Source organism: Corvus brachyrhynchos, unplaced genomic scaffold, assembly GCF_000691975.1.
Source record: "Corvus brachyrhynchos isolate BGI_N302 unplaced genomic scaffold, ASM69197v1 scaffold56, whole genome shotgun sequence".
Taxonomy (NCBI): domain Eukaryota; kingdom Metazoa; phylum Chordata; class Aves; order Passeriformes; family Corvidae; genus Corvus; species Corvus brachyrhynchos.
This window is the reverse complement of record NW_008238664.1, coordinates 10,541,873-10,568,735: the sequence shown is the minus strand read 5'-3', so window position 1 is coordinate 10,568,735 and position 26,863 is coordinate 10,541,873. Positions and strand designations below refer to the sequence as shown.

Below are 26,863 nucleotides of genomic sequence, written 5' to 3'. Positions count from 1 at the left end.
CCCCCGTAACTCAGACTCAGTCACTTCAACAAGCTGTTGAGAACTCTCTGAATCCCATCAGGAGCTCTGTCTTGTAAACACTGTTTTCCTAAGATTGCACATTTCTCCATGAAGAACAAGTAAATCCCTATGCTGGCTACCAGAGAGGACATTCAGATACTACTTTCTTCTGTTTTCTTGAAGGGCAGATAAACACTGCACTTCTGCCCAGACAAAGGTTAGGTCAGACCATGACCTTTCCTACACCTAGAGTAAGAGTCCTCATGGCACCAGCTGTCTCTACAGTGCAGCTGCACACGGGCAAAGTAATCAATTTTTGACAGGGACTGTGTACAGCTGAGAAGTTGGTAGCCTCCTCAATTCCCCATCCATCAACAGCTAGCTAATAGACAGAAAAGAGTAAGCAGTGGCTGGGATCCCACACAACCTTTCCAAGGGGATCATGATCGCAGTGTGTTTTCTTAGTGTCATTTACTTGTCTGTCACTTCTGGCTCGTGTCCTCTTGTGTTCTTGGGCCAGGAGACCTCAATCACTTGACAAACTTTGATTCCTTGATATCAGTGGGAGAGGTGTATAAGCCTTCCTGCAGGCTTGCATGTAGAACCAAGGGAGGGCTCTACTGTCCCATCACAGCCCTGGCAACTATCACGATTTTAGCCAAATTTCCTGACATTTAGTGTTTCTCAAAGCTCCCAGTCCTGGAATGATAAAACCAAGTGAGATTCTCAGCTTCAATACTTTTTAATAGTGTAAATTTGTGATTACAAAGCTGAAAATGGTCATGCGTGTCATCTGACACCTCATAAAACAGAGGGCAAAGAGAAAAAAGTCACTTTTTAATCTCATTACTCAGGAAAGTCTGATTCATGGCTGCTAAGAATAAAAATTGGCAGAGAAGATGTAATACAGCTAAATGCTGCATTGAAGAAGTTGTACATCCTGCCCCCAAACTTTGATGTAGCTAAAAATTAATATCATGGAGTGTTTTGGCAGAAACAACTCACTCAAATCCTAAAATTCAACTACGGTAGGAACTGGACTCTCTACAGCAGCCCAAAGATACCATTGCCTCAGCACAGGCTGAAGATGGCCAATAGATGATGCTTTTCAAAAGCAAACCTACTTGATTGCTTACATATTTTCTGGCTCTGATTCTGTTAAAAAAAAAAAAAAAAATCACTGAAGCTGATGAAAACAAAGCAATTGACAAAGTCAAGCCATAAGATGCAATTAGTCCCAGACATTATTATTGCAACTGCTTGTCTAGTTCCCCAGCACTCCCCCACTTCCAGCCATTGGGTAGAAACAACTTGCACAAAAAATCTATTTAGAGAATTCATTAGGAACAGTCCAAGTTAATTGTGGCATGAATACAGATCAATGTTAAGCTTTTAATTAAAAGATGCCAAATCTAACTAGGTCCTTGAAATACCTTTAGATAATACAAATGTGTCTGGGGTATGTATTAAAGACACATTGTTTTGGTTTTCTTGTTCTCAGGTCATTATACAAACTGCCTCATTTAAGGCCATTTAAATGAAAATAGCTTTTAGAAACACCATAATAGACGCTAGAAAACACCTTTATCAAAGATGAAAACAGTCTCTTGTATATTTATGAAAAAGAGTTGTTTAAGACACTGTAAGCCACAATTCTATTCTAGAATATTTCTAAAGGGATTCATCTACAAGATACACCTGTCTGGGAAATAACACCCATCTCTTCCACCCAGTCAGAAGAGAGCAGGGGGAAAGGGAAATACAGAGTGCACCCCAGGTTATTTAACCTTTCAGTGAATACTCTTGAGTTTCTAATGAGTTTCCACTTCACAAGTCTCCTGTTTTAACAGATAATACTCAACCTTTCCAATAAAACTGAAACTCTGACAAATGCACATATTTTTCACATTTCCAGAGTAGTGTCTCCATAACAGTGATGAGAAATGGATAAAATTAATCATTTTTTATCAATTGATAATCTGAAAAGTTTTTATTGAAATTAATGAAGTCAGATGTTTGTAAAGCAATTAGCTTAAAGTATTTTTAGCTGGAAGTGTCCAATCTTCCAGATAAATTCAGAAGAAACTTCTACACTTCCCACAAAACCAGTGGGAGGACAGTAGTATCACTTCCCATTATAAGCAAGTAGTTAGTTAATCTCCCAAAAGGATTGAAAGAAAACCCAGATAACACAAAATTCACAGCAATGTTAAAAAACTTGAAGGAGCTAAAGTGACACAGTGCTCCCTTGGGGACCAGCTAGCTTGACAGATGTTTGTTGACAGAGATGTATGTATTCATCCCTCCTCCCCTCCCAGACTGGGGAAGGCCAAAGGCTGTTGAACCTTGAACGGTAAAGCTCTGCAGAGATATGCTTTGGTCAGAAATATTTCTATGAGTGACAGCTCAGCATGGAGTTCTGGAGGGGTGGCTTGCAGCTCTCCAGCCATGCACTGAGAAACCTTGAGCACAGCTGAACGAGTGCAGCAGGAGGTGACAGAAGCAGCTTTCCGAGGAAGCTTTGGGGAGTCACCCAGAGTGTTGGGGATGTCAGCAAGAACACTGCTCTGGGTTACTGCCTGACTGATACAATTCTGTTTATTTACAAGAATCTACAAAAATACCTGATTCCATTGCTTTTTTTTTTTCTCCTAGCTGGACTAGTTGAAGTGTACAGCCTCTACAGTGCAGCCGGGCTCGTCTCTTGCAGAGATGCCTTCCTGCATGTTTCAACGCATTGCTGACATCTATTGACATCTGTGTAAAGAGAGACCTGATGCATTGAGAAAATGAAGCTCACGACCTCCAAGTTCAGCTGTTGAATGGTTTGGATAAGATCAAGCACCTATATCCTGTTAGGTTCACGTGGCTGATGTGAAATGTCAACACTGTGCTGTGAACTCCAGACTCACAGGTAATGCAACAAGGAGTGGTGAACATGAGTTGGCAAGTTCACCAGAGGTCAGTGGATTTCCCACAGATAACAGGCAGCAAAGGCATTTCCACTCAGCCTGAGACATTCTGTCATTTGACAGAATTATATTCTGAGAATATAAAACTCACAAAGAAGTTTCCATCCTGCCCAATTCGTTATTTAGTATCTTTGCTATACTATATTGATTCCCAAACCTATTTATTCTTAGGTTTCTTTCAGGGTTTTGTTCTGTCCTAAGGGCATTTACCTTTCCCTTCGCAGACATTTCTTGGATATCCTGTATCTGTCACAGTTCCCTAGGGATCAGCTGCCACCTGAAGCCTGTCCAGATGGTCAGGACCTAAGCTGCATGGTTAGGAAATGGCTTCATACAGGGGAAACAGGACACGAATGATTCTGTATGAGAACAACCCAGGAACAGTAACAGCTTATAAACAGAAAATTTGAAAGTAATATTAAAAAGTACATCCTCAGCACCAGAGTGGGGAAGCTGAGCAGACAGAAGAGATTAAGAAGCTTATTTTTGTGGAGATAAGTTATGAAGACAACTCTATGCTGTATATGTTACTATGCTTTACTCTGATGCCCTTAGCTGAGATTGTAACTAGAGTTAGTGAACTACCAGTGTGATCCAAACTGGTAAGTCCTATGTGCCTTTAAGTAGTCTGCTTCCTTCATTAAGTACAAGTAATAAATACAGGAAAAAAAACCAGCTAAGACCAAGTAAACCAAACCTCTGAAATATCTGCAGACAGCAATGTCATTTATTGACATGCTGTGCAGGCCTCAGACAGCAATTCAGTTCTTTTAAAACAGACCCAGCCCACCAAGTGAGCGTCATGTCATCTCTTACTTGACTGGAAACCATGTATAACCATAAGCAGAGTTGCAACACTGCCAGTGAAATTTATTCTTTGATTCTATCATGATAAGAACTCTAGAAAAATGAAATAAGGGAAGAATTAAGCATTTTAAAATACTTGCTCAGAATAAGGGAGCACATATTCACATACAGAAGTTTCATGTACATAAGAATTAATAAATACTCAAAGTCCAAGTATTGTAAAAGGTAAGTTCTGTGTCATGGTTCTGCTTTAGCCAAGTGAAACAAAGGTAAAGTATGTTAACTTTCCATTTCTGTACAGAAAGTCCTGTTACTTGCTATCATGCCAATGTGTCCAGTTAAAACAACCATACTAAAACTCTCAAGCGTAATGAAGCATTTTTCTAATCTAGCAATCAGTAGGTTATTGAAGCCAGAAGACTGTGTGACAGTGGTGAGCAGCCTCACTGATAAACATCATACCTGGACCCCATCACACATCATCCTGCTCTAGCCACTGCAAGCAAATGGCCCAGCAGATCCAGACAGTTGGTTCTCTTGAACAATAGAACAAGTGAGCTTGAGCACATTTATGTTTTGTCTGTGGCAATATGGCCTGAGATAGGATTTCTCTCTCAGCATACAGTATTTTAAAAACCTAATCAAGAGTCAAGATCCTTCAGTAAGAAAGCAAAGCACAGTATAATATTATTGAAGTGAGATGCTCCAGTTGACAGTGTTGTATATTTCTTAGTCCTTAGTGGAATAACTAAGGTGCAACTCAGAATACAATTCATTGCAAACATCCCTAATGTGGAAGTAACAGCAAATAGTAGCAAATGAACTCAAATGAAATAAATAGATAAATGAGCAGATGCTGATTTTTTACCATATCTCAGAGTTTAACTGAGGCCCCAGTGGCCCATGGGTGCAGCCACTGCCTTCATGTAAATGGGATAAGCATATTCAAGATATTTTTCCCAATCCTTTTTTTTATCTGCACTGAGAATTAGCCAACACACTCTTCTCTATTTTCTAGTCTTGACATGATACTGAAGAACTTGCTCAGCTGCTTATTAGCCATAAGAAATAGGAAGAAGATATGTATGACACATCTTTTAATGCAGAAATAAAAAAAGAAGTGAAAAGCCATTTAGAGAGAACTCAAATGCACATGTATCACACAAGACCATAGGGGAAGGAAAACAATTTCCCAGCTCCCTCCTCAGGATCTCTTCACAGATTAGTAGAGTCTGCTTGCAAGAGTCCTATCCATTTCCCAATAATCCCTCAGGAGAGACCATATGAAAGGCAGATACACTCACTGGAAACAACATATGGGTAATAGATTTCTATGCATCATTAGAAAAAGAGAATATGAATCAATGCAACTAGTAATACAACTGTATCACATCCTGGCAGCTAGACAGATGGGCTCCTAGTAAGGAAATTAGAAGCAGCTGGAGTTGTCTCCCTGTGAAATATTAATCCCCAAGTTGTATTTTGTCACAGAACAAAGCTAGACTGACTTGCCATACCCAGTACTCAATTCTGAAGCTTAGAGGACCCCAACAGGAGTCACCAGCTTTTCATTTTCTAAAACACTCCAGGAGGCTGTTGGTTTTCTCATATACAGCACCTTCTCATGGTATCCAAGAACATCCAAGAAAGCCAAGACCCCAAAATGAAAGATCTGGCATAAAATTACTTTGAATGCTCAAAGCAGAGCCACATCAGGAATGTGGCAGGACAGGTGTCTGTCCCATGCACCTTCTCATATAGGTGGAAGCAGAGGACATGGGGCAGTGACAGGAAGGACAGGATGCACATGCGATACCCGTGAAGTCTTCCTCATCCTTCTGCACTCCCAAGCATACATACAAAGAGATTAAAGTGAACAAAGGCACTATCACAGCATCATATAATTATTTAGATTAGAAAAGACCTTTAATATAATAAAGTCCAACCATTGAACTAACACCACAAATGCACCACTAAACCATGTCCCGAAGTGCCACGTCTGCATGTCTTCTAAATACCTCCAGGGATGGTGACTCAACGATTTCCCTGAGCAGGTTGTTCCAGTTTCATTGAAGAAATTTTTTGTAATATCCAATCTAAATCTCCTCTGGTGCAACTTGAAGCTGTTTCCTCTCAACCTATTGCTTCTTACTTTGAAGAGGTCAGTCCCCACCTGCCTACACCCTCCTTTCAAGTAGTCTTAGAGAGTAAGCCTCCTTTTTTCCAGCCTAAACAGTCCAGCACCCTCAGCCACTCCATATGATATTTGTGCTCCATACCCTTCACCAGCTTCATTGTCTTTCTCTGGATGTGCTTCAGCACCTCAATGCCTTTCTTGCAGTGAGGGGCCCAGAACTGGACATAGGATTTGAGGTGTGGCCTCACCAGTGCTGAGTACAGGGGATGGTCAATGCCCTGGTCCTGCTGGCCACACTATTGCTGATACAAGCCCTAATCAGCTGCAATTCAAGATGGGAATGAGGTAACATGAGGTATGGAAATACCTAACAGCTGGGGTACATATACATTGTGTATATATATACAAATACCCTAGCTGGAGTACACAACTTCCAGAAATTTAGAAAGAAGCTGGTAGATTCAGCACACATAAGATAAGCAGGCTGTACAGTAGGAGAAATTAGAAGTTATATTAATTACTGAGAAATCTCACTGAGGCCTAGAAATTTTGCATTTATGCAATTTAGAAATTAAACACTAAAGAGATGATGATCTGCAGCAGTACTTCCTAACAAGGTTAATAATAAGTTATTTATTTCCCTAAAGAGAAGAGGTATTTCCAAAGCTAATTCAAAAAAGCCCCTACGCCTCAATTTAGTTATTAGACAAGTTTTATAGGAGGGTTTCTCTTCTTCTTTTCTGTGGAGGGCAGAGAGCTCAGTAATCAGAGAGGAAAACTGACCTCATAGAAGTTTCTGTTCTGTTAGCTGCAGTTCCTTGTTGAAGAAAGGTAGTTTTTCATTCTGGTGAACAACCACATCAGCATTTCAGGCCTCTGCATGAGTGACCACAGCTCACTTCTAACAGTAGTATAAATTTCTCACATTTACCCATGGAGGAAGGTCTCGTCCACACCCAGAGAAATGGGACTCTGATAGCTGTAACTGGAGGTGTTCGGGAGTGTCCTGCCTGCATTTTCACCAGATCTCCTAGAATACATTTGGCTTTTATGATTGAACACCACAGTGCTCAGCCATAAATACTGGCTAACTGATATCTTCATAAGGCTGCACTAACTGGTCTGAAAAGCAGCTTTTCACATGAATGAATTAAATTTCATAATACTCCTGAGATTTAAGCAATAATTAGCCAGTCAGTATAGGTAAAACAATAACACATTTCACAGAAAACCCCCCCTCATTTATTGTTGATACCTCTGAATGCTATCAAATTATAAAAATAATTAAAATTAATTGCAACATCATAACTGGTTAACAGCATACTCTCACCCCCAGATTTTTTTCAAAATGAAACCTTTCAAGCACTTCTCTCTATGAAAATTTCTCTCCAGATCTAACTTCATTTTAGGGTGAATTCCAATTTGTTTTCTGATCCTATTTCTATCTTTCTTTTTGATGACTTACTTAGTAGGCATAGGCAGTAAACATCCACATCGGAGGTAGCCTCCTGACCTGTTTTTCTAGTTCTGTTCCCCAATCCCTTTCTTTCTTATATAAGTGTTTTCTAAGATTCTAAAATCACAGATGAAAACTGCCTAAGTTTCTAATTTGGATTTAATTGCCTCTCATTCAACCTGCATCGATAAGTAGACCAGTCTGCTCTCTGGGATTTTAAAGTACTAAAAGCTTCTCCTTCAGAATCAAGGACTGTATCTTCAATAGCTGCATGTTTTTTTCCTCACCGGGCTCAGTGAATTTTTACATCTATAGGTGTAAAAGAAAGCAAGTTCTCTTTAATGATAGTGCTGAAAAAGAAAAAGACAAAACAGCTTTATTTGTGAATAAAACCTAATGGCACTCAAAGATCTTTGAAATGTGAACCTGCCACTTACAAAAGCTGCACAATCTGTGATTAACTGTGACTCAATGATACTACTGCCAGAGGGCTAAAGTTTTACTATTCAATGAGAAGATATGGGTTGAAAGAACTCAGACATCAGCTGTAGGATTCAGACACAGCACAGTCCTAGTTTCTAACCAAATTTTCATCAAATCAAGCTTCCTGTTGTTGGTCCTCCATAAGGCATAAGCTTGGCTCTTTCTCAGTAAGACTTTAATAGTATTTAGCTTACTGACAAAGAGTTCACAGTTTCTGTTATGGCAGATGTTACCTACATGACTTGTTTGCATGCTGAGGATCTGATTTTGCTGCAGATTAAGTGTAAATCCACTCCCTGGCCCACAGGCAAGGCAGGTACTTAGCATTTCAAGCTACCAGAAGGAGATACTGACCAGAGCCCCTCAGCCTGGAACTGGACCACAGTCTCCACCTAAAGATAAGTTTGTGTAAATACTGGCTAACTGGTATCTTCATAAGGCTGCACTAACTGTTCTAAAAAACAGCATTATTTTATAACTCAGCATCCTGCTGATTGATGATGAGAGAAATAAGCTATGTAACAAAACCTTGAACAATGTCATATCTAAAAATAGCCATCAGATCAGACCAGTGCAGTAATAGCACTGTAATATTGGTACTAATTACAGGCCAACAGATTGCAGACCAATTGCAGACCTTGGAGCTAAGAGCAGATTTCTGAAATGAGCCAGAACAAGATGTACCCAGAAAGACAAAACACTCTTGGATACTACCAAGAAGGTAGCTGCGTCAGATCAGCCTCATACTGAGGTGCAAGGAGAACCTCCTAAACCATTAGTAAAGCTGCAGTACCTCATTACTTTTGAAAGCCCTTGATATGAACACCAGTGCCAAAGTACTTGTAAATAAGCCTACTCAGTAATTTTCAGGGGCCAACACTGGGCTCCACAATGCTATTGCCATTTACAGGATCAGGCAGGCTAAAACAAAAGCACAATTAACTCATACTACAGATTCATCTGCCACAACTGGGATCATCTTCCCAGAGCTGCTCATTAACTACCGCAAGAGCTTCAGCAAGCACAGGTCAAAGTGCTCTGTGATTACAACAAAGCTGCATCACCCTGCACTGAATCATGGTGACATAGTATGCACAGAGAGAAAAGGTTTAGAAAAGCCCATTAGCACTCTTTACACAGGAGATGGAAGAAACAGAGCTGGGAGTACCACGGGCAGGCAGAGACCGTGTACAGGAGAAGTGGGAATGAAAACAGAGTCTTGAATAGACCAAGGGAAAGAAGGTGCTTCTGAAACAAGAGAATGGTCAGCCCTCTCAGAGGAGGAGGAAGAAGAAAATCAAAAGGTAAGAAGGAAGCGAGAAATCATGTCCTGAAACAAGGAAGCTTCTACAATGCTCAGCTGCACCCCAGGAAGAAACACATCCTGGAACACACACGTTTCCTGGCTGCCCTCTCCTTGCCATACTCACTCTCGGGAGCAGCAAGATAAAACCTGTGTTGAAAAGCCACTTGCTTTTGCCTAGGTGAGCAGGACCTGCCATGCTTCCCAGAACAAAAAAACCTGTCCTGGACTTCTGCTTAACCTTGCATGGCACTTGATCAGAGCCTACCAACAAAGCAGTATTTTTGGTGGATGCTAAAGGATATGGAAAAAAAGGACAACAGTTAAAAAAAATTATTGCTGTCACCTGAATGAAGAAAATGGCACTTGCCATTGCTACCCATCCAATATTCCAACTGTGTTTTTCTTATTTTATAATGTCCTTCCCAATTCCTCTACCCTGCATTTCTGCAAAGGTGTTAGTATGGGATCATCAGAATCCCACAGTTCTCAAGCTTTGCTAAAGTTACCATAAATGCATTAGAAAATTGCAGGGTACAATTTTAGAGGAGGGGAAATGAGAGACACAAATAATGGTGCCATAATATCCACCAATTTTGGTTTCATTTTGCACAGAACTTCATACTTTCATAGCACTTAATACATTCAAAGTGCATCTTTAATCAATGTGTTTTCCAGTTGGATCACTCAGTTCTTCTACACAAATTTTCTAAGGAGACAGGAAGTTCTCTGGAAAGCAGGAATAGTCTGGCCTAGTGAATTCCTGTGTCTTATATTTAGGAAGTCATGGTGATTGTGAGCTCTCACCTAAGTTCTTCAAAGATTTTTTATGCTCAAGCTTTTCCCAGAATTAAGGCTCCCACCCATCTGCCTTTTGCATTCAAACCTGGTCTAGAGGTAACTGCATGCCCCTCAAAAAAGGAAATATCTTTGCCCTCCCCCTTCCAGGCTAGGCACACTAGCACACCATACTGTGTCTCTCGGCAGCCAGCATCTTGTGCCTAGCTGCCCTCAGAGGAATAGAGACTCACCAGCACTACATGTGGAATTTCTTAACACATAAGCCAGCAAAGGTTAAGGGGTGAAATGGATATTTGTGTTTCTGGATTCATGTTTTAGAGCAGAGGGGAGTCTGAAGGCAAATTTGTGAGCTAAATTCCTTCCTCAAGCCTGTGAGATAGGAGGCAAAACATCACAGTCACATCCTTCATTCCTTTCAAGAACAAAAACTATTTTTGTTGCGTATTACGAAAAGTTTTATTCTCTTTCCTCAAGAGAGACCACATCCTAGCTGCCCACCAGCCTACTGTCAAAGTCCAGCAAACAGAGAAGACTGAACTATTTTCTTTAATCTTGCCCTCAAAATAGAGTAACCCTTTTTTCCCCCCCCTCAAAATCTAGACAAAAAATTCAGCCCAAATCAGATATTCAGAATTATCATCTCCACTCAAACATTTAAGGAGTTGTAAACTTACTACCAGGGGAATAAAATCCCACCAACACACTATTCCAGCTCTCATAACTTCTGGCCCAGTATCCAGATCAGTGTCACCAGATGAACATATCACTTGTCGGCAGGAAAAATAACAATGCCACACTTGAAAGTTTTTAGCTCTCCTAGAGAAAATGTGAAATGGGATCTCAGTACATCTGACAGCTCAAGAATCAGTATAAGATGAATGAAGAAAGCCTTTTTTTTTGGGATCAGTATCAGTTTTTAAACATTTAACATTAGCAATTCTGCTGTTTACCCCAAAATATCACTTGTACAGAATGTAACTACACCTGCACTCTAAAAAATTAAAAAGGAAATAGAGTACAGTTGGAGCTAGTCATAAATATGAAAAAGCAGATAAATAATGAAGAAACGCTACCTGTACCTCCCTTTCTGTGACCACTAAAATTTGAAGTATGCCTAGTGGTCCTTTCTGTATTGTATTTAATAGGCCTTTTTCCATTACATGAATTTAAAAGAATATATTTGAATTCTGCTCACGGAAAATTTTCTCCCCTCATTAAGCACAACAGCAGACATTGAAAACAAAACCAGAACTTGCCAGTGAAAGTCATGCTTCAATTAAAGCCATTTTTTTTTGTAACAAAGTAGGATATTTGCATCTTGTAAGTGGAGCCAGAGCCATCTTCCTTTTGAGCACTGTCCTGCAAACATTCTCACACCTATGAGACTTTGTTTGCATTAATTTAGTGTAGCAATTCTTATAAGCAGAAATTACTTATATGGTTCTATCTACTGCTGAAACAACAGGAAAAAAATGAATGTTGTGATCTTTTTCTTGTATGCCAAGACCAGTGTTAGAAGAGAGTATGGTCTTCCCTCAGCTGTGGTCAGGACTTGGGCCATAGCCTGCCCTCAAATCACATTCAGAACTATCTGCAGAAATCATCTCTCACCACGAGAGGACTCCTAGCTGGCAGAGTAAGAAATGTGATTTATGGAATACAAACACCACAAGGCACCATTTACTCTCATTTCATTCAACTTCATATCTCCTAGTTGAAAAAAAATATCCTATGCTATCCAGTTTATTGGAGGAGAGTCAGGTTACACTAATAGCAGAGACTAACCCATCAAATCAACATTCACTTACTCCAATTAATAAATGTAAAGAGATACAAACCTGGGACCAAATTGGGAGATAAAAACTGAATGGAGAAACATCACAGAGAAAAGTGACATTCCTTTGTCAAAGGAAGATTTATTCATAAAACAGGAAAGCAATTTCCAAGCTGTTCAAAATCATTTGTGCAACAAGAAGTTAATATAGCACGATCCATATACAAGTCCAGAAATTCAGTCAGACTCACTGCCCCTCTTACTCATGATGAAAACTCTTGAGAAGTCATTGCTGAAGGGTTGACAAGTCTTACGCTTCCATGAGAGGACATTGGTGTCATTTTGCAAGGTGAAGCAAATATTATACCCAGTAAAATGCAGAAGTGTTCTAAAATCCCTGAAAGAACATCGGTGGGAGGAAAACACCTCCTTGCCCATTCCCTGAAAGTGTTCGAGGCCTGACTGGATGAGGATCTGAGCAACGTGGTCCAGTGGAAACCACTCTGATTCTATGAAACGTAGCAAGATGGTCAAAAATTAGTATTTCCGTGGTCCTTTAGAAACTGGGAGAGAAGCAACTTGCCCCAGACATCACCCATCACCAGAAATGTGTGTAAGGACCAGGAAGGGAATTTCCATTTTCATAATATTATGGCTGTGTTTAAGTTTAAAACTAACTTCTCAGCACTCTGGAGCATGCCCCTGGCACAAGCCAGGTGGTCTCAGGTGGCCACAGCAGAGAGTACCAACACACTCCAGGTATGCCCTGGTAGGCTGTGGGGAGGGCAGTTGAGGGCCTGCAAGCACCATCAAGTCAAAGCCAAGCTTTCATGATCCCTGTTCCACCCTCCCTTTGCCTCCTGCCTCTCCTGTCACCTAGAGACACAGGCTACGACCAGCATGGGAAATCCCTCATTATCTTGCTTGCAGCAGTGGAGGGAATCCTAAAACAAGGTATTAAGCTCAGAAGTCCAAATGATCTGTCTAATCTGGTTTTTTCTTTATTATTATTTATTATGATGACTAATAACTTCAAGACTCCATCTCAGTACAAAGACACAGAGAAGCCTGGTACAGGCTTCTTAGTGGAAATGCAGAGCTGAACAACATGTTTGTCAATTAGCAAACCCCCCAGTAAAGGGTCTGACTCAAAGTAATGAAATATGGTTAAATCTTATTAGTTACAACACAGTGGCATTTTCAGTCTAGGTGTGCCTGGCACAATGCATTGAACTCAATACATAATTCAGTGGCCCTCTTTGCAGAGCCACGGCCTAATGCCTGATCTTACTGCTGCTCTTTAAAACACACAAGTTATATTTATATTAAAACTAGCAATGGTAACAGCAGCAGTTATTTCTACTGTCAGAAGAAATGCAGGTCGTTTAGTTTGGGAGTGCCATCCCTTATCACCTCTGTGCTGCTAGGAGGTCACCCTGCCCAGAAGATGGAAACACAAGAGGAAAGCATCATAGCTGGCGCACAGGTTTTCACTTCTGGCAAATACTTCAGGAAAACCAAAGCAGAACTCACCCTCTCTCCTATGCATAAGGTGACTGTTTTTTTAAAAAGGCAAGGGCAGATCCTGACCTGTGCTAGCCTGAGAAAGGGAAGGGGATAAAACCTAGAAACAAACTCCACAGAGAAGCAACAATATCATGTCCTCAAAGGTCAGCTCAGGTTTTCCAAATCAGATGTAGTACAATCTGTCAGCACAGGATGTAACTAAAGAGTAAGGGCTCCAACAGAGAGGGAGCATGAGCCTTAGGGAAGAAAGAACTACCAAAATGTGGGACACTTTCCTTAGGCAGCTGATGGAGGCTTCTTTGCTGAGGCAATGTGAAAAGAACCACAAATACTGTACGAAAATTCACAGTGAACTCACAGTGATTAAGAATATGATCCAGCAGGCTTTCTCTAGCTCTTAACGTCTCTAACCTAAAATCTACCAGTTTGTAAAGGCAAAAGGACCATGAAATGGAATCCAGTCTAGAAAAGATATAAAAAAGAAAGTAACCAAAATGCTTTAACCTTAAGTTCCAAGTTCCAAAAAATATGATTATTTTTTTCCCCTCAGGCCATGTATACTATTATTTTCCATGTCAAGTACTTGTGCATAACTTTCAGCTTAGCTGTGCATGAAAGCAAGGCTGTGAAGCAGAGGCTTGTTTTTGACAGTAATGATACCCAACCCACACCACTACACAGAGACACACCTATCTCTAAAAGCAATAGTCATAAAACAGAGAAAAAACAGGAAGTAAGTCACTTTACATAGTTTGGTATTTAAAAGAAAAAGATCCAATCAAATTTCCTCTAGGTTTTGGGTACCTCCATGTGCTACCACAGAAGAAAATCCAAACTAAACTAAAACCCCATAATCCAAGACTATTTTAGAAATAGCAGATTTTGAATGAAATCTGAACACTTTCATATTATCTGTCATATTGATAAATTATAAGTGCATACAGTTAGCACTACCTTCTAGAAATTATCTAGAAGACATAAAAGGATCAAAGGACCATGTGGATGAATGGTCTGGAAGGATCAGAAGTGCCCATACTTTTCTGTTTCTGTTCTTCCAAATAATGTAAACTGTGGAGAAAAATTTTCCAGGGACAAGGAATGCAAAAAATCACTATTAGCAACATCAACTAAATCCTGCTTCTCCAAAAGGTGAATTCCATTTCTCTTACAAACTTCTCTCTGCCTCCTGTTTATTAAGTGCCACAATCAGTTGGCCAAGTCATCTAAACTACATGCAACACTGCCTGAAGCCTGTAACCAGAAAGCAAGAAGAAAGCAGTGGTTTTTACAGCTTAGGACTGGTGCAAATTCACAAGGCCTAAGTGGTTGATACCATTAGGTTTTTCATTATCCAGAAGACAGCTACATATGCAAGTGGGTGTCAGAGGTAAAAACTTCATCATTTCAGTTCTTATCTACTTTTTTCCTGTCCTAGCAGATAAAAAAAAAAAAAGAGCAGACTTCCTCAGTAGTACCAGATCATCTCATCCAATTCTCTCACAGGAAGACACCACCAGCTAGGACACAGTCATGCCAGAGGCATTTCCCAGGAAAACACAGTCATGTGGAGGCATGTCCCTACACATACCCAGTGTAGCCAACAGTGAAGGCAGTAAGAAACTGCTGTGGTGAAAGCCCTGTTTAAGCATTCACATTTGTCAGCCAGTGGATTCCTTTCTTTTTCTCAAGCATTTTCTTACAAGGCTAAAAATAGTTCAGCGGTGAAAGCCATTAATAATGGAGTGAACTGTCGTGGGATTTGGTGTCACATTAACTGTATAAAGAAATAACAGCACAACAAGGGCCTGGTTAATACTGCATCCCCTGTTGAACTCAAATTAACACCTAATTAACACGACAAGGGTTTGCATTAAACTCAGTGCTGAGGCAGTCCATCAGCCTTTCTGACAAAAAACTGCTCCATTTTTTGCTGTTTTCCAGTTCACTGAAGCACCGACATTTTAGGTCAGCAAACACCACAACACAGCTCTGATCTCCTGCACCATATGGGCCACAGAAGTCATTCAGGAATCCCTGCAGTGAAGAGATGACTTCTGAGGCTCATGAACAAACACTGACCTCAGGAGTTTGTAGATGAAGCAAATCCCAGGCCTGGTTATGATTTGCACTAAGACTAGTCTCCATTCAGGACTTTTTTTTAGCCCACTAGGACAGACTGAAGGTGCAAGGATCAAGTCCTGTCCTTCCTGGGCAGGCAGCTCTTGCTTTGTGTCCCAACCTCTTACTCTCTTAAATGTAATTCAGTCTTCAACACAGATTCTCCAAGGTGCATAAGTGCAAAGAGAAGGTAAAATTTCCAGTATGCTGCTATTTGTGACTTAAATCATTACATGAATCTCAATTTTGAGTAGTAGAAGGCTAGAGAATAACCCAGCATACCTCTCTCTCCCAAAGAGGTATGAACAGATGTATAGTTTCATGGACAAGGCTCCAAAGCCAGACGGGAGCTGCTGCCTTTCAGATGGAGTGACTGACAAAACTGAACTGGAAGTAAACGCTACAGTCTCAGTGTTCTCAAGAGTAACCATGTTAAGTCAGAGGAAGCCAAGAGCAACTACTCACTGATGTTTGCAATGATGATGGTAGCACAAAGGATTACTTTTAAGAAGTTCAAAACCCAAACACAAGTCAGGTTAGCTTCTCTCCAAGGATTTCAGAACCTACTTTTACCTATATGTTTTTAACACACATGCTGCATTTTCCACTATTAGGTTAATTATCCTTTTTTGTGGATTTGAGACACTATTTCTTAAATCTCCTTCTACAAAGAAAACGAATGGATGACCTAAGAAAGAACTGAGACCTTGCAGCATTCCTTCTTGCAGGGCAGATGCAGGAGAGCCCTAGCACATCATTGACAATGCTGGTTAAAGACCCCTTACTAAAGGTGAGGTGCACTACCTCTACTCTTAGAATCATAGAATCATTTAGGTTGGAAAAGACCTCCAAGATTATCAAGTCCAACCATTACCCTGGCACTGCCAAGTCCACCATTGAACCATGTCCCTAAGAGCCACATCTACACATTTGTGCAAATACCTCCAGGGATGGTGAGTCAACCACTTCCCTGGGCAACCTGTGCCAGTGCTTGACAACCCTGATGCAACTTGAGGCCGTTCCCTCTTGTCCTGAAATCCTTATACAGACAGGGAGCTACACATACATGAGTGGATGAAACATGGAAAGCAAGCCCAAGTCTCACTGTGTTTCACCCAACAGGCACACATGCGCACACAGAAAACTATTAAACCAGATCATACAGCCACCTTCTGTAACTGGCTTCCCTGGTTATTGCCACCTGATACACTGAACAAGAATGAAAGTCACCTGAACAGGAACTGGCTTAAGATACTGAAGCCCATGCATTTAATCCCTGAGTGGCTATCTTTAAAACAAGGGCATAGTGATATATAATTTCGTGGAACCTGAGCTTTCTGCAGTCTTCTGAGAGGATCATCTGTTCCTGTCAGGACACTGTCCTCTGTGGCACCATAGCAGAGCTGCATTTGAAGAAATAAAAGTGTAGGAAAAAGTGAAAAATACCATCACAGTGTGCTCAAACACAACAGTCATTAGATACCCCAGCTTATCAAAGAGGATAGATAAACAAACAAAAATTAGTTTGTCTGGGATCTGTCTTTGGGCCTCTCTACCTGTGTGCTCCCAAGTACAGCACTGCACTGTATTGCAGAGAGAGATCCTGCCAGACACCAAACTGTACAGACACTGCACAGCCCCAGACTGTCAGGAGCAACATCTATTTTGCTAACATATCAACACAACATAATGAGAGCAATATCTAACAGGGAAGAAATGTTCCCTGAGGATCCCACCATAGAGCAGAGACGAGATGGCACAGTTAAAGCATTAGCAGGAGCTTTCACAGTACCCCTGAGGTGCCTGAGGTTCTCACCAACAGGCTATAGCCTGATGCTTAGATACTGATAATAAAAAAAAAAAAAAAAAATCTTGCAGTCCCAGGAGAAAACCAGTCATACACATCTCCGGTACCTCATCATTTGAGCTATCTTTGTGTATTTCTACACAATTTAGAGGCTATAAATCATCTTATTTTAAACAGCCTGTAAATCGTCTTATTTACATCACTACATGGGGGCTTTTGTATATTTAAAACCCTTTGATTGCCATTGGCTATTAGATGACTGACCTGGGCTGTCTAAGATTCAGATACCTGTAGTTAGGCAGTCAGTCCCAAAATATACCACAATAGAGCAGGAATTATCTCTGGGTTGCCCAACTCCCAACATTGTGCTTCTTAGCACATTTAAAAACAAAACAACCAACCAAAAATACATTTTTAAAAATTTCTTGTGCCCGTCTGTTTGTTTTCTGGCATTGAACCGTTGTTCAGTTTTCCCAGCTCTTACCCACGTAATGTCAGCTCTTTTCTGTCCTCTCTATGCATATGCTGCTCACATAAACTCTTCCTAATTAGGGTTGCTTTATGAAAATCAGCCTTGCCCTACCCACAAAATACATTTGCTACAGATGACCACACAGTCAATAATTATGAGAAATAAAACTTGTTCCACTTTCAGGTCACATCTTCTATTCTGCAAAAGAAATGCACCACTGAAATGCCAGGTTATTGCATTCTCAACTGCTATTCAGAATCTAAAGAGTCACTAAATCCAGAAATAGGTTCTGATTTTGAAGAAATCTTCTGTTGTCTTCTCTTACAGTCAGTACAATAAGAATAAACTTATGGTATAGAGTATCCTGGATATTACATCAGAAAAGAAAACTATATGACTTAAAGAAAGGAAGATGACAACTTTTAGTGATTTAATTTGCTTTAAAATTAATACTAGCTAAAACAGGCAAGGACTGTTCATAAATTTATACCACCCATTTATACCACTGCATTCTGTATGCAGGCATTTGAGTCAGCAACAGTGAAAGTGATCTCCTGGCCAACTTTTCACAAGCATATGATATTAAAGTCATAAGGTGAATCAACTGCTAACTTGACCAATGAAAACTAAAACGAGCCCCTGCAAAACAAGAGATAAGTGAGGAACATGACAAATATATTGGAACACTTCAAATGCAAGTCTTCCTCTGTTTTTCCAAAATGAAGGATAATTGTAAGTTGTGTAGAATCACAGAATATCCAGTTGGAAGGGACCCAAAAGGATCATCAAGTCCAACTCCCTGCTCTTTGCATGACTACTTAACACTAAACCACATGACTACAACAATGGTCACAGTAAGAGCTGCAAACACGAACAACAGAAATACTGATTAACCTATTTTCTAATCTTTCATAAATTTCAAAAGTACAACAACTCCAGTAAATACCACTATTATCACATACAGCTCATGTCACCTAATTAATCACTGGTAGTTATTACTGCCAAACTCTTGACATTTAGGATACAAACACTCCATCCTACAGTAACAGTCACCTCTGCAGGCTGACTACTACTTGTTTAGCATATGCACAGCACAGCTTGCTGTTGTGGAAGTGAAGAGGGCAAAAGACAATTCAAACTACAGTGTTTGAGCATCTGGAGAACATCTGGAGTACTCGTAGGCTGCAACCATAGCTGACCACCTAGTCCTGGCTGGAAAAACAAATAACAGCACTATCTAAATACAGTTAAGTTGTACTCAGGAAGTAAACAGTGTTCCCTAAGCAATCCAGAATGATAAAATTCTCCCAACAAGGTGAGAAGGGTTAAGTAGGTACCATTAGCGTGGAGAAGTAGACAGTTTCTGCCTTCCTGTAGCAGCTGTAGGAGTTACCCCCTGGAGAGAAGCAAAAGCATGAGCTGAGCAGCAAGGACCTCAACAGCACTGAAGTCAGACTAGAAGGTTGTTTCTATTTCTATAAGTGCAACCCAGCAGTTGTCTGTCTGCTAAAGATAGCCTGAGAACCTTCCTCAAAACTAGATGATGACTCCTCCACTTGCGTGAATGCAAAGCCTCTTGCACTGCATGAGCATGCACTCACTCCATCTGTCTAGGATGGACAGACGGTGCAGGAGGGCTTGCAGTACTTACGGTGTTTCTGAAGGCTGCTTTTTCTGACCAAAGACATGTGGGCAATATTTCCAGGATGAATTTTAATAGCTCAATATTAGTGAAAAGGCTGGAGACTCTGCAGGGACCAGAAACTACAAGGAGGACCTAGGTTTGCTCTTTTTCCAATTATGTACTTTTTCTTTATAATCCTATAAAAAGATGTAAACTGGTTTGACTTTTCATTGCAAGATTACTAAGGCAAATGAGAGAAAAATAAAGCCTTTGTTCCTTCCTCCCTACACAGTCACACACAATCAAGCTTAAAGTTGAATAGACAAAAGTGCTTGCAGATTGGAGATGCCTAAAACTCTTCCATGTCTTTTTCTCAGGCTAGTAGGATGAGCAAAAGAATAAACCGAATAATTTTATTAATGCACTTTTTGATCAAACAAAAGAGTAACAAAATCTTCATTGCTTCTGCACTGCAGAGCAAGCTTTTCTGAAGAAGTGCAACCACCTTTTTAAAATTTTTATAGTGCTAGTTTTCCAAAATATTCTAGACCTGCTCTCTGCATTAGCTGCATCATGCTGTGGGTTGCACGAGCTGAACAATGAGGACACAGCACGTGTTCTCTGCACTGAGTGCAAGACTTATGCTGCCTCCTACTTCACACCCCTCTTTGGTCAGGTCCCTCTGCCATGTTTGGCACTTGTACTGTCCACAGCTCATCCGTGTGATACACGGTCTCCTCAAGCCACCAAATCCAACACAAGAAGACATGAAGCAGGAGAGGGACTGCAGTGCTCTCCTTGCTGAGGATATTTCAAATGGTGACACTTCTCTCCTAGGCCCCACTACCTAACCCACAGATATGGATTAGAGCTATGACTGCTCCCTGTTCTCACGACAAGTGGCTCACTGCATCATCCAATACAAGTTGTCTCTCGACTGGTAAAAAACAATGTTGTGCTTGAACATGAGGTTTTTGACAGCTGCTAGCACTTCCCATGCTCCCATGTTTAGCTGTCCTTTATTCACTGCAGCCTGCAGAGGCTTCCTGAAAAGGCAAGAGTTTGTCCCCATCTACCTCCTCCTTCCTCACACCATGATCCTGGTAGATTCAGAGGAGTCTCCTGTGGGAGTCACACACCAGGAAGAGATGTAGGAGAGAGTGCCTGTTTTCCTCTAGCACCACCTCTGTTCTCACAAAAGCAGGCACACAGGCTGGGAAGGGAGATGTCCAGGCTACCCTCCAGAGAGTGGGGAGAAGTCTCTTTTGTAGTCACACTTAAGGGAGTTAAATCCCTTGCCCCTCCTGAGGTTACTGGGAGTTCTTGCTTTTGATTTCCAGCATTCAGATCTTACCTTGTTTAGGGAAGGTCAACTAGCTATTGGATAATCCACTCCTTTTTCAACACAAAATGGAAACCCTGGAGCATACATAAAAAAAAAAAAAAAAATCTTTTTTTTAATTTAATACTCTCTAACATTCAAAAGGAATTAGATAACAGCTATAATGACCCCACCTACTCTTGATCCTTTCTGCTGCCAGAATGTTTTGTGTAATAAATCATGCAAGTGCTACATTATTCCAAAGCTAAAAATGGAGCAGAGTCAGGAGGCGGCACAGAGCTCTGAATACAGAATGCAGAGTCGTATTTGATAACATCTGCACTCAGTCTGATTTTAAGCTTCCTCAGGTTAGGATAATGAACTCAAATGAGAGGGGAAAGGTTCACTGGGTGATTACAGCACAGGCTGGCTTTTAAGCCATTTTTCTTTCAACTTCACTATCACCACATTTTGATTTAGATTGGGTTAGCTCCAGGAACGGGTTCTGCTTAACAGAACACACTGAAAGCATCCTTTACAGCTCCCCAAATCCAAGACAGTTGTTGAAGTGCGGTGAGAGAGTGCAAGTGAATAGCTGAATGCAATATAATCTTTCCTCAAATCAGAGGGATGAGATCAAATTCTTTCCTCCAGGCCTGGAGAGAGAGCTTCTGAAAAAACAGTCCCACTAGCTGTGCTGGGGCTAAAATACTGATTTAGACCTTAAAATGAGTAACAAGCACAGATCACAGGAGTGGACTTGATAAGGCAGCTTATTCTAGCTAAAAGCAGACACATTATTCCAGTTGCCCATTATTCCAAAGGCCGTTCCCAAGCACCTTCACTGTAAGTAATGGCTATCCACACTGAATAAGTAATCAGGCTAAATGTGACATCCACTGCCTTTGCAATGCTAACCTAAGGTATCATCTGAGCTTCTACTAGGTTAGTGGTGGAATGAAACTGTCCAAAAGCTTATTCCTAATGAGAGGTTTTAACATCTGCTAGGGAGAAGTCTGGTAACTCGTGAGCAGAAATTTTAGTCTTTAGGCTTTAAGAACAGTTTTAGTTAAAATAGCTGATTTTTTTAGATAGCTAAACCCATACCTTGTAAGCTATCACTAGTTTAGACTGGATAAAACACTATGTTTCAGCTACTGACAATGAAAAACTTTTGGGACAGATTCATACCAGGGAACTGAAATAATAAATCAAAGGAGGTTTTTTTTTTTTCCCCAAGTAGTCCTAACATCTAGGAACTGAACTTCAGTGAGAGCCGAAACTCACGGGGAACTAATGAAAGCACAGCTGCAGGCTGTTAGTCCAGGAAGTTTAACACCCACAGCTGCTGGAAAGCACATGGACCAGCTCAGAGATTTCTGGCAAGCTTTACTGCCGCACATTTACCCTGTCAATAACCCTCTGTGATGCAAAAACATCTTAAGGGTTCTTCCCATATCCAGATGGTGTTGTTCTTTCCAGGCCAGTCTGCTAGATATCTGATTTGAAGACAGCCCAGCAGGCTACTTAGATCTTCCCCTCAGATGACTCCACATTTTCTTCTGTGACTGATTTACTGGAACAAGAAACAATGAAAAGCAAAACTCAAAATCACTACTTGCAGATGTGCACAAACTACAATTATACTGAGAAATCAAATGGAGCCACCTCACTAAGAACTGATCAAATAAATGACCACCTCTTCTAAAAAAAGAAGAGTAAAAAGAACAGATAATGACTGACATGATTTGAATTAATGAATATTAAGGCCAGCAAGACTATTATACTCATCAGCCAGTCTGAACTGCAAAATAGCACCCAAAGAAAACCTCAGAACTTTTCTGTTTCCAACAAATTATTTTTAAGTCTTCACACAGGCATTCATTAAGCACATTCATTTAGTCCTTCTATCATCCTGCACTATTCCAGTTTTATTATTTTTTACAGATACAGCAAAGGAGGATGATTTTGTTGTGCCTTTCTCTGCTTTAAAAGCAGATTTACAAATGACCTGATCTGCTTTCTGAGGGCACTGCTTGGTATTCTGACTGCAAACCTGCACCAAACCATAGCCCCCTAGTGAGGAAAATTTGAGGGACAGCTAAAACATACCAGTAGTGCTTAGCTCACCACTACTTTCAATCTGTTTTCCACTTTATTAAATTTCCCTTTTTGGAAATAATTTTAGCTGTATTTCCTATAAATACATTCTCTGCACTGTTTTCTGTCAGGTGCATATTAACATTGCAGAACACTCTCTCTCTTAAAAACTTAACACAATTCCAGTTGATAGCAAAGTATGGACCATCAGTGATAGTATCACAGTCTTCTTCAGTTTACTCATATAAAACTTACAGCTGCATGTCCACCTATTACCAGTAGGCAACCTTAAGAAATGTAACTCAAAAAAACCCCACCCAAACTTAAAACCTATCTTTAACTGCTAACATGCAGCAAAGTCCCCATATATCTAGCAAACTAGAATCATTAAATCAATGTCCTCCTTCAGTCACTGATAAGCCCAGGAGTATTTCTTCAGTCTTACACCCACTGGGCTTGAAGCCAGACCCAAAATATACTTTGAACCTGGAAGGGCAGAAAACTGCAAGGACTAGAAAAGTTCCAGGCATGAGCATTGCTCTGGCTGCTAGGGTAGAAATAGGAGATGCAAAACCACAATGATACTACAGGGGTTGATACTTTGTTTTTTTTCTCAGTTGCAGGATGTTGAGCAGCCAATTACCATTTCTAATAAACACCACAGTCACGACAACTGTATAAAGGCTCTGGTGATGTTGCAGGCTCCATTCCCAGAGGCTAGAAGGGCTCCACAGCTATTAAATCTATTAAATCATGACAGAATGACCCAACAGAACAAATTCCCTAGCTGATCCCAAGTTCTATACACAGTTCTCAAGGTAAAAATCAATACAATGGTCAAGTTCTTGAGCTAGACTAAAAAAAAAGAGTTCTTTTATTGAGTTCTGGTGCAGGAAGAACACCAGTCTATAATAAAGATATCTGCTAGGAGGGAAGGATTGCTCTTAATTTTTTTTCCTGTCAGGAAGTATTGGGTTTTTAATGCATGGAGTGGTTAAGAGGGTGGTAATGGTGCATGTGCGTTGAATCATGAACTCAGTCATGTACGTAAAATCCAGAGACAACAGAAAGATTAAACACTATCTCCATTAGGGCACCTTTAGCAAAATATATCCTTCTACTGGGGATGTATTTTTTATAAAATAGGACTTATCTCCATGCTGCAGATATCTGGGCTCTTATTCTAAAAATAATTTAACAGTTTCTCTTCAATTCAGGAAATTTAATATTATTAAGTGACTGCAAAGCAATGTACAACATTCATAAACAAGCCAGGAAGACTGCAGGCTAATACTGGCACTATCAACGTGCATAATAAAAGGAGAGATTAAGGTTGTTGCCTAAATTGCACTTGTGTAATCAATTTCTTTGGAATACTGAAGAATTGAACAAAATGATGCTTTCATTCAATTTAAACACTAACAAGAATTAACATTTGAACTTCTAGCTAAAGCAGCCAGAAATTACTTCCCCTGCTTATAGTGCATTGCTCATACTCCTGCTATAAATAAGTAGCCTAATGACATCCAAACAATCCAATCAGTCAACACAGAGACAAAAAATTAAAAAACATTTTAATACTCTTGCCATTTTACCATGCCAAAAGTTAATTAGCAGTATTAACATTCAAGTTTTGAAACCAAAACCAAGGTTGGTTTTAATGGCTCTAGAAAGTGCAAGGCTGCAGAGCAAAACTGGTCAAAGCAGAATTTCAGTATTTTTTAAAAACTAAGAATCCCCAGAATTGGGGACCTTGCTTTAAGAAAACAACCAGGAGATGTTAGATTGTGTGCTTTTAAAGCTTTTTTCTTCTGGTTTATGGGTCTCAAAATTAATATTTTCCCAGAGTCTAAGAAGCTAGAAATAGCATTTAAATGCAAGAAGCAACTCTTACCAGTTCAAAAACAAGACCCTTTAAAACCAGCAGAGTATAATGAGCATCCCTGTGAGTGCATGCTGCTAGTAGTACATGCAACTTGTTGAGGTAATATTTTATTTAATACACATATAATGCTTACCAAGGGAAAAAAATTAATCTTTTAAGAAAGTTGCTGCATTAAATATTTCCCATAACACAATGCACATGGTTTACTGACATATCTCCAGTAGGCTGTAAGAGGAAAAAAGCAGCCTCCATCCCTCCAAGTGTGAACTGCAGTACTGCCAGATTTTTGCAGGGAGGGGAAGAGGCAGCTACCTGCCATCCCGTCTCTGCAAAGTGGAGACCAGCCTCAAGAAATAAGGGGGGTAAATCTTGTAAGAAGCAAGCCCTAGGGGGTTGGCACAAAAGAGAGTCACCTGTAATTTTAGTCCTAGACCTTACTGTTCCTCTGGGCTTTTCTGGTCTGGAAGGGACTGTAAAGTGACAGGGAGGAAAAAAAAAAAAAAAGTCAGTTAAGAGGGAAAAGGAGAGGCAAGAGTGCCATACTTACAGAGACAGAGCAACAAAGGCCAGTGGCAGGAGAGAGTCCCTGCATCTGAGAGTCCTGGAATCCAAATGCACACATGGGCAACTCTAGCACTGAAAACAGCTCCAACAGAAATATAAAAGCATGTCTTTTCCTTTTCTGTTAATATGAGCCAACCATACAGAAAACCAAAAAAGATGAAAAGCAACAGATGTCTTGAAGCAGCATGGAAATTTACAGGGGCCCAAGGTTGTTGGACTCAAGTAGTAGGTCAAAAACTTAAAAGATTCATCAAATACCCATAACATTTTCGTACTGTGTGATGTTCCATATATCCATGGTTTCAGCTCACTAAGTGCTTGGAAACACTCTATCTTCAGAGCTGAGGCCGCACCTTGAGCGCTGTGTCCAGTTCCGGGCCCCTCAGTTCAGGAAGGACGTTAAGACACTTGAACGTGTCCAGAGGAGGACAACAAGGCTGGTGAAGGGCTTGGAACACAAGCCCTATGAGGAACAACTGAGGGAGCTGGGGGTGTTTAGTCTGGAGAAAAGAAGACTCAGAGGTGACCTTATCACTCTCTACAACTACCTGAAAGGTGGTTGTAGTCAGGTGGGGGTTGGTCTCTTTTTCCAGGCAACAAATGACAGAACAAGAGGACACAGTCTTAAGCTGCACCAAGGGAAATTTAGGTTGGATGTCAGGAAAAAGTTTTTTACTGAAAGAGTGATAAAGTTCTGGAATTGTCTGCCCAGGGAGGTGGTGGAGTCACCATCCCTGGATGTGTTTAAAAAAAAGATTGGATGTGACACTCAGTGCCATGGTTTAGTTGAGGTGGCGTTAGGGCATGGGTTGGACTCCATGATCTTGAAGGTCTCTTCCAACCTGGTGATTCTGTGATTGAAATTAGTTAGAGTGTTGGTTCAGGAATCTCAGTTCCACAAGCTGCGGGAATACTATGGAAATGTCTCAAGAAGATAAGTTTGTCTCTGACCAGACTGCATAAATGCTATGATGACCGGATATGAGATTATGTCAATGCCAGTAGGAAGTTAAGGCCACTCTGCACTGTCTCAGAAATTTTAATTTACTGGAAGTGGGCAGAGCATGCCCTGCCCACACTGCTCCCTGGGGCTGGCAGCAGTCTCCCTCCTCCTGCTCTGCCATCCCCTGCCTTACATAAACAAAGGTAACCCAGAGGTCATGGCAATTTCTGTCTGAATACATGTCATACAAGATATCTCCTCGCTCAGGAGCCCTTTTTTGTTTGCTTCAGATACTACTGCCTGATAAGGGAAGCAGAATCCTTTTAGCCTTGAGAATGGACTGTGCTTACAAAGGCATCCCCATCTCCACATCCTTACTTGTCGACAGGCTTGGGCTGGAGGACAAACAAAAGCCATCTCTGCTTCAGTCTGCCATGGGCGCCAAAGAAAAGGGTTTCAATCTTCATCACAAACCAGCATATTTAATATGTAGTTGTCAGCAGTAAATTTCTGATCAACTGGATGAAATGAATTTATTTCTGATTTTCTATTTGAAGGATCGTTCTAAAGACAAATGAGACAAGAATCAAGAAATAAAGATACATAACATCAGTAAACTTCACAAATCAGAACTAATCTCTTTCCAATTTTCTTTGCCAGTATAAATGCACAACCATATGAAGTTTTTATGGCTATGGGCTGAATATTTGCTCCATAGGGCACAGAAGAAAGGGGGAGACCACAAGGCTTCTCACTCCTTTTCTCCCTA

At 40.6% G+C, this 26,863-nt stretch overlaps 1 protein-coding gene across 1 annotated transcript in view; it reads right to left on the bottom strand.

The window, feature by feature from the left end:
* The window catches only part of TMCC3 (transmembrane and coiled-coil domain family 3), a 92,438-nt gene extending 73,375 nt beyond the window's left edge, over window positions 1-19,063 (bottom strand). Inside the window, exon 1 of the mRNA XM_017737996.1 lies at window positions 18,995-19,063. Coding sequence (XP_017593485.1) covers window positions 18,995-18,997 — 3 coding nt within the window. The 5' untranslated portion in view covers window positions 18,998-19,063. The remainder of the gene's footprint in view (window positions 1-18,994) is intronic.
* Window positions 19,064-26,863: the final 7,800 nt, after the last annotated feature.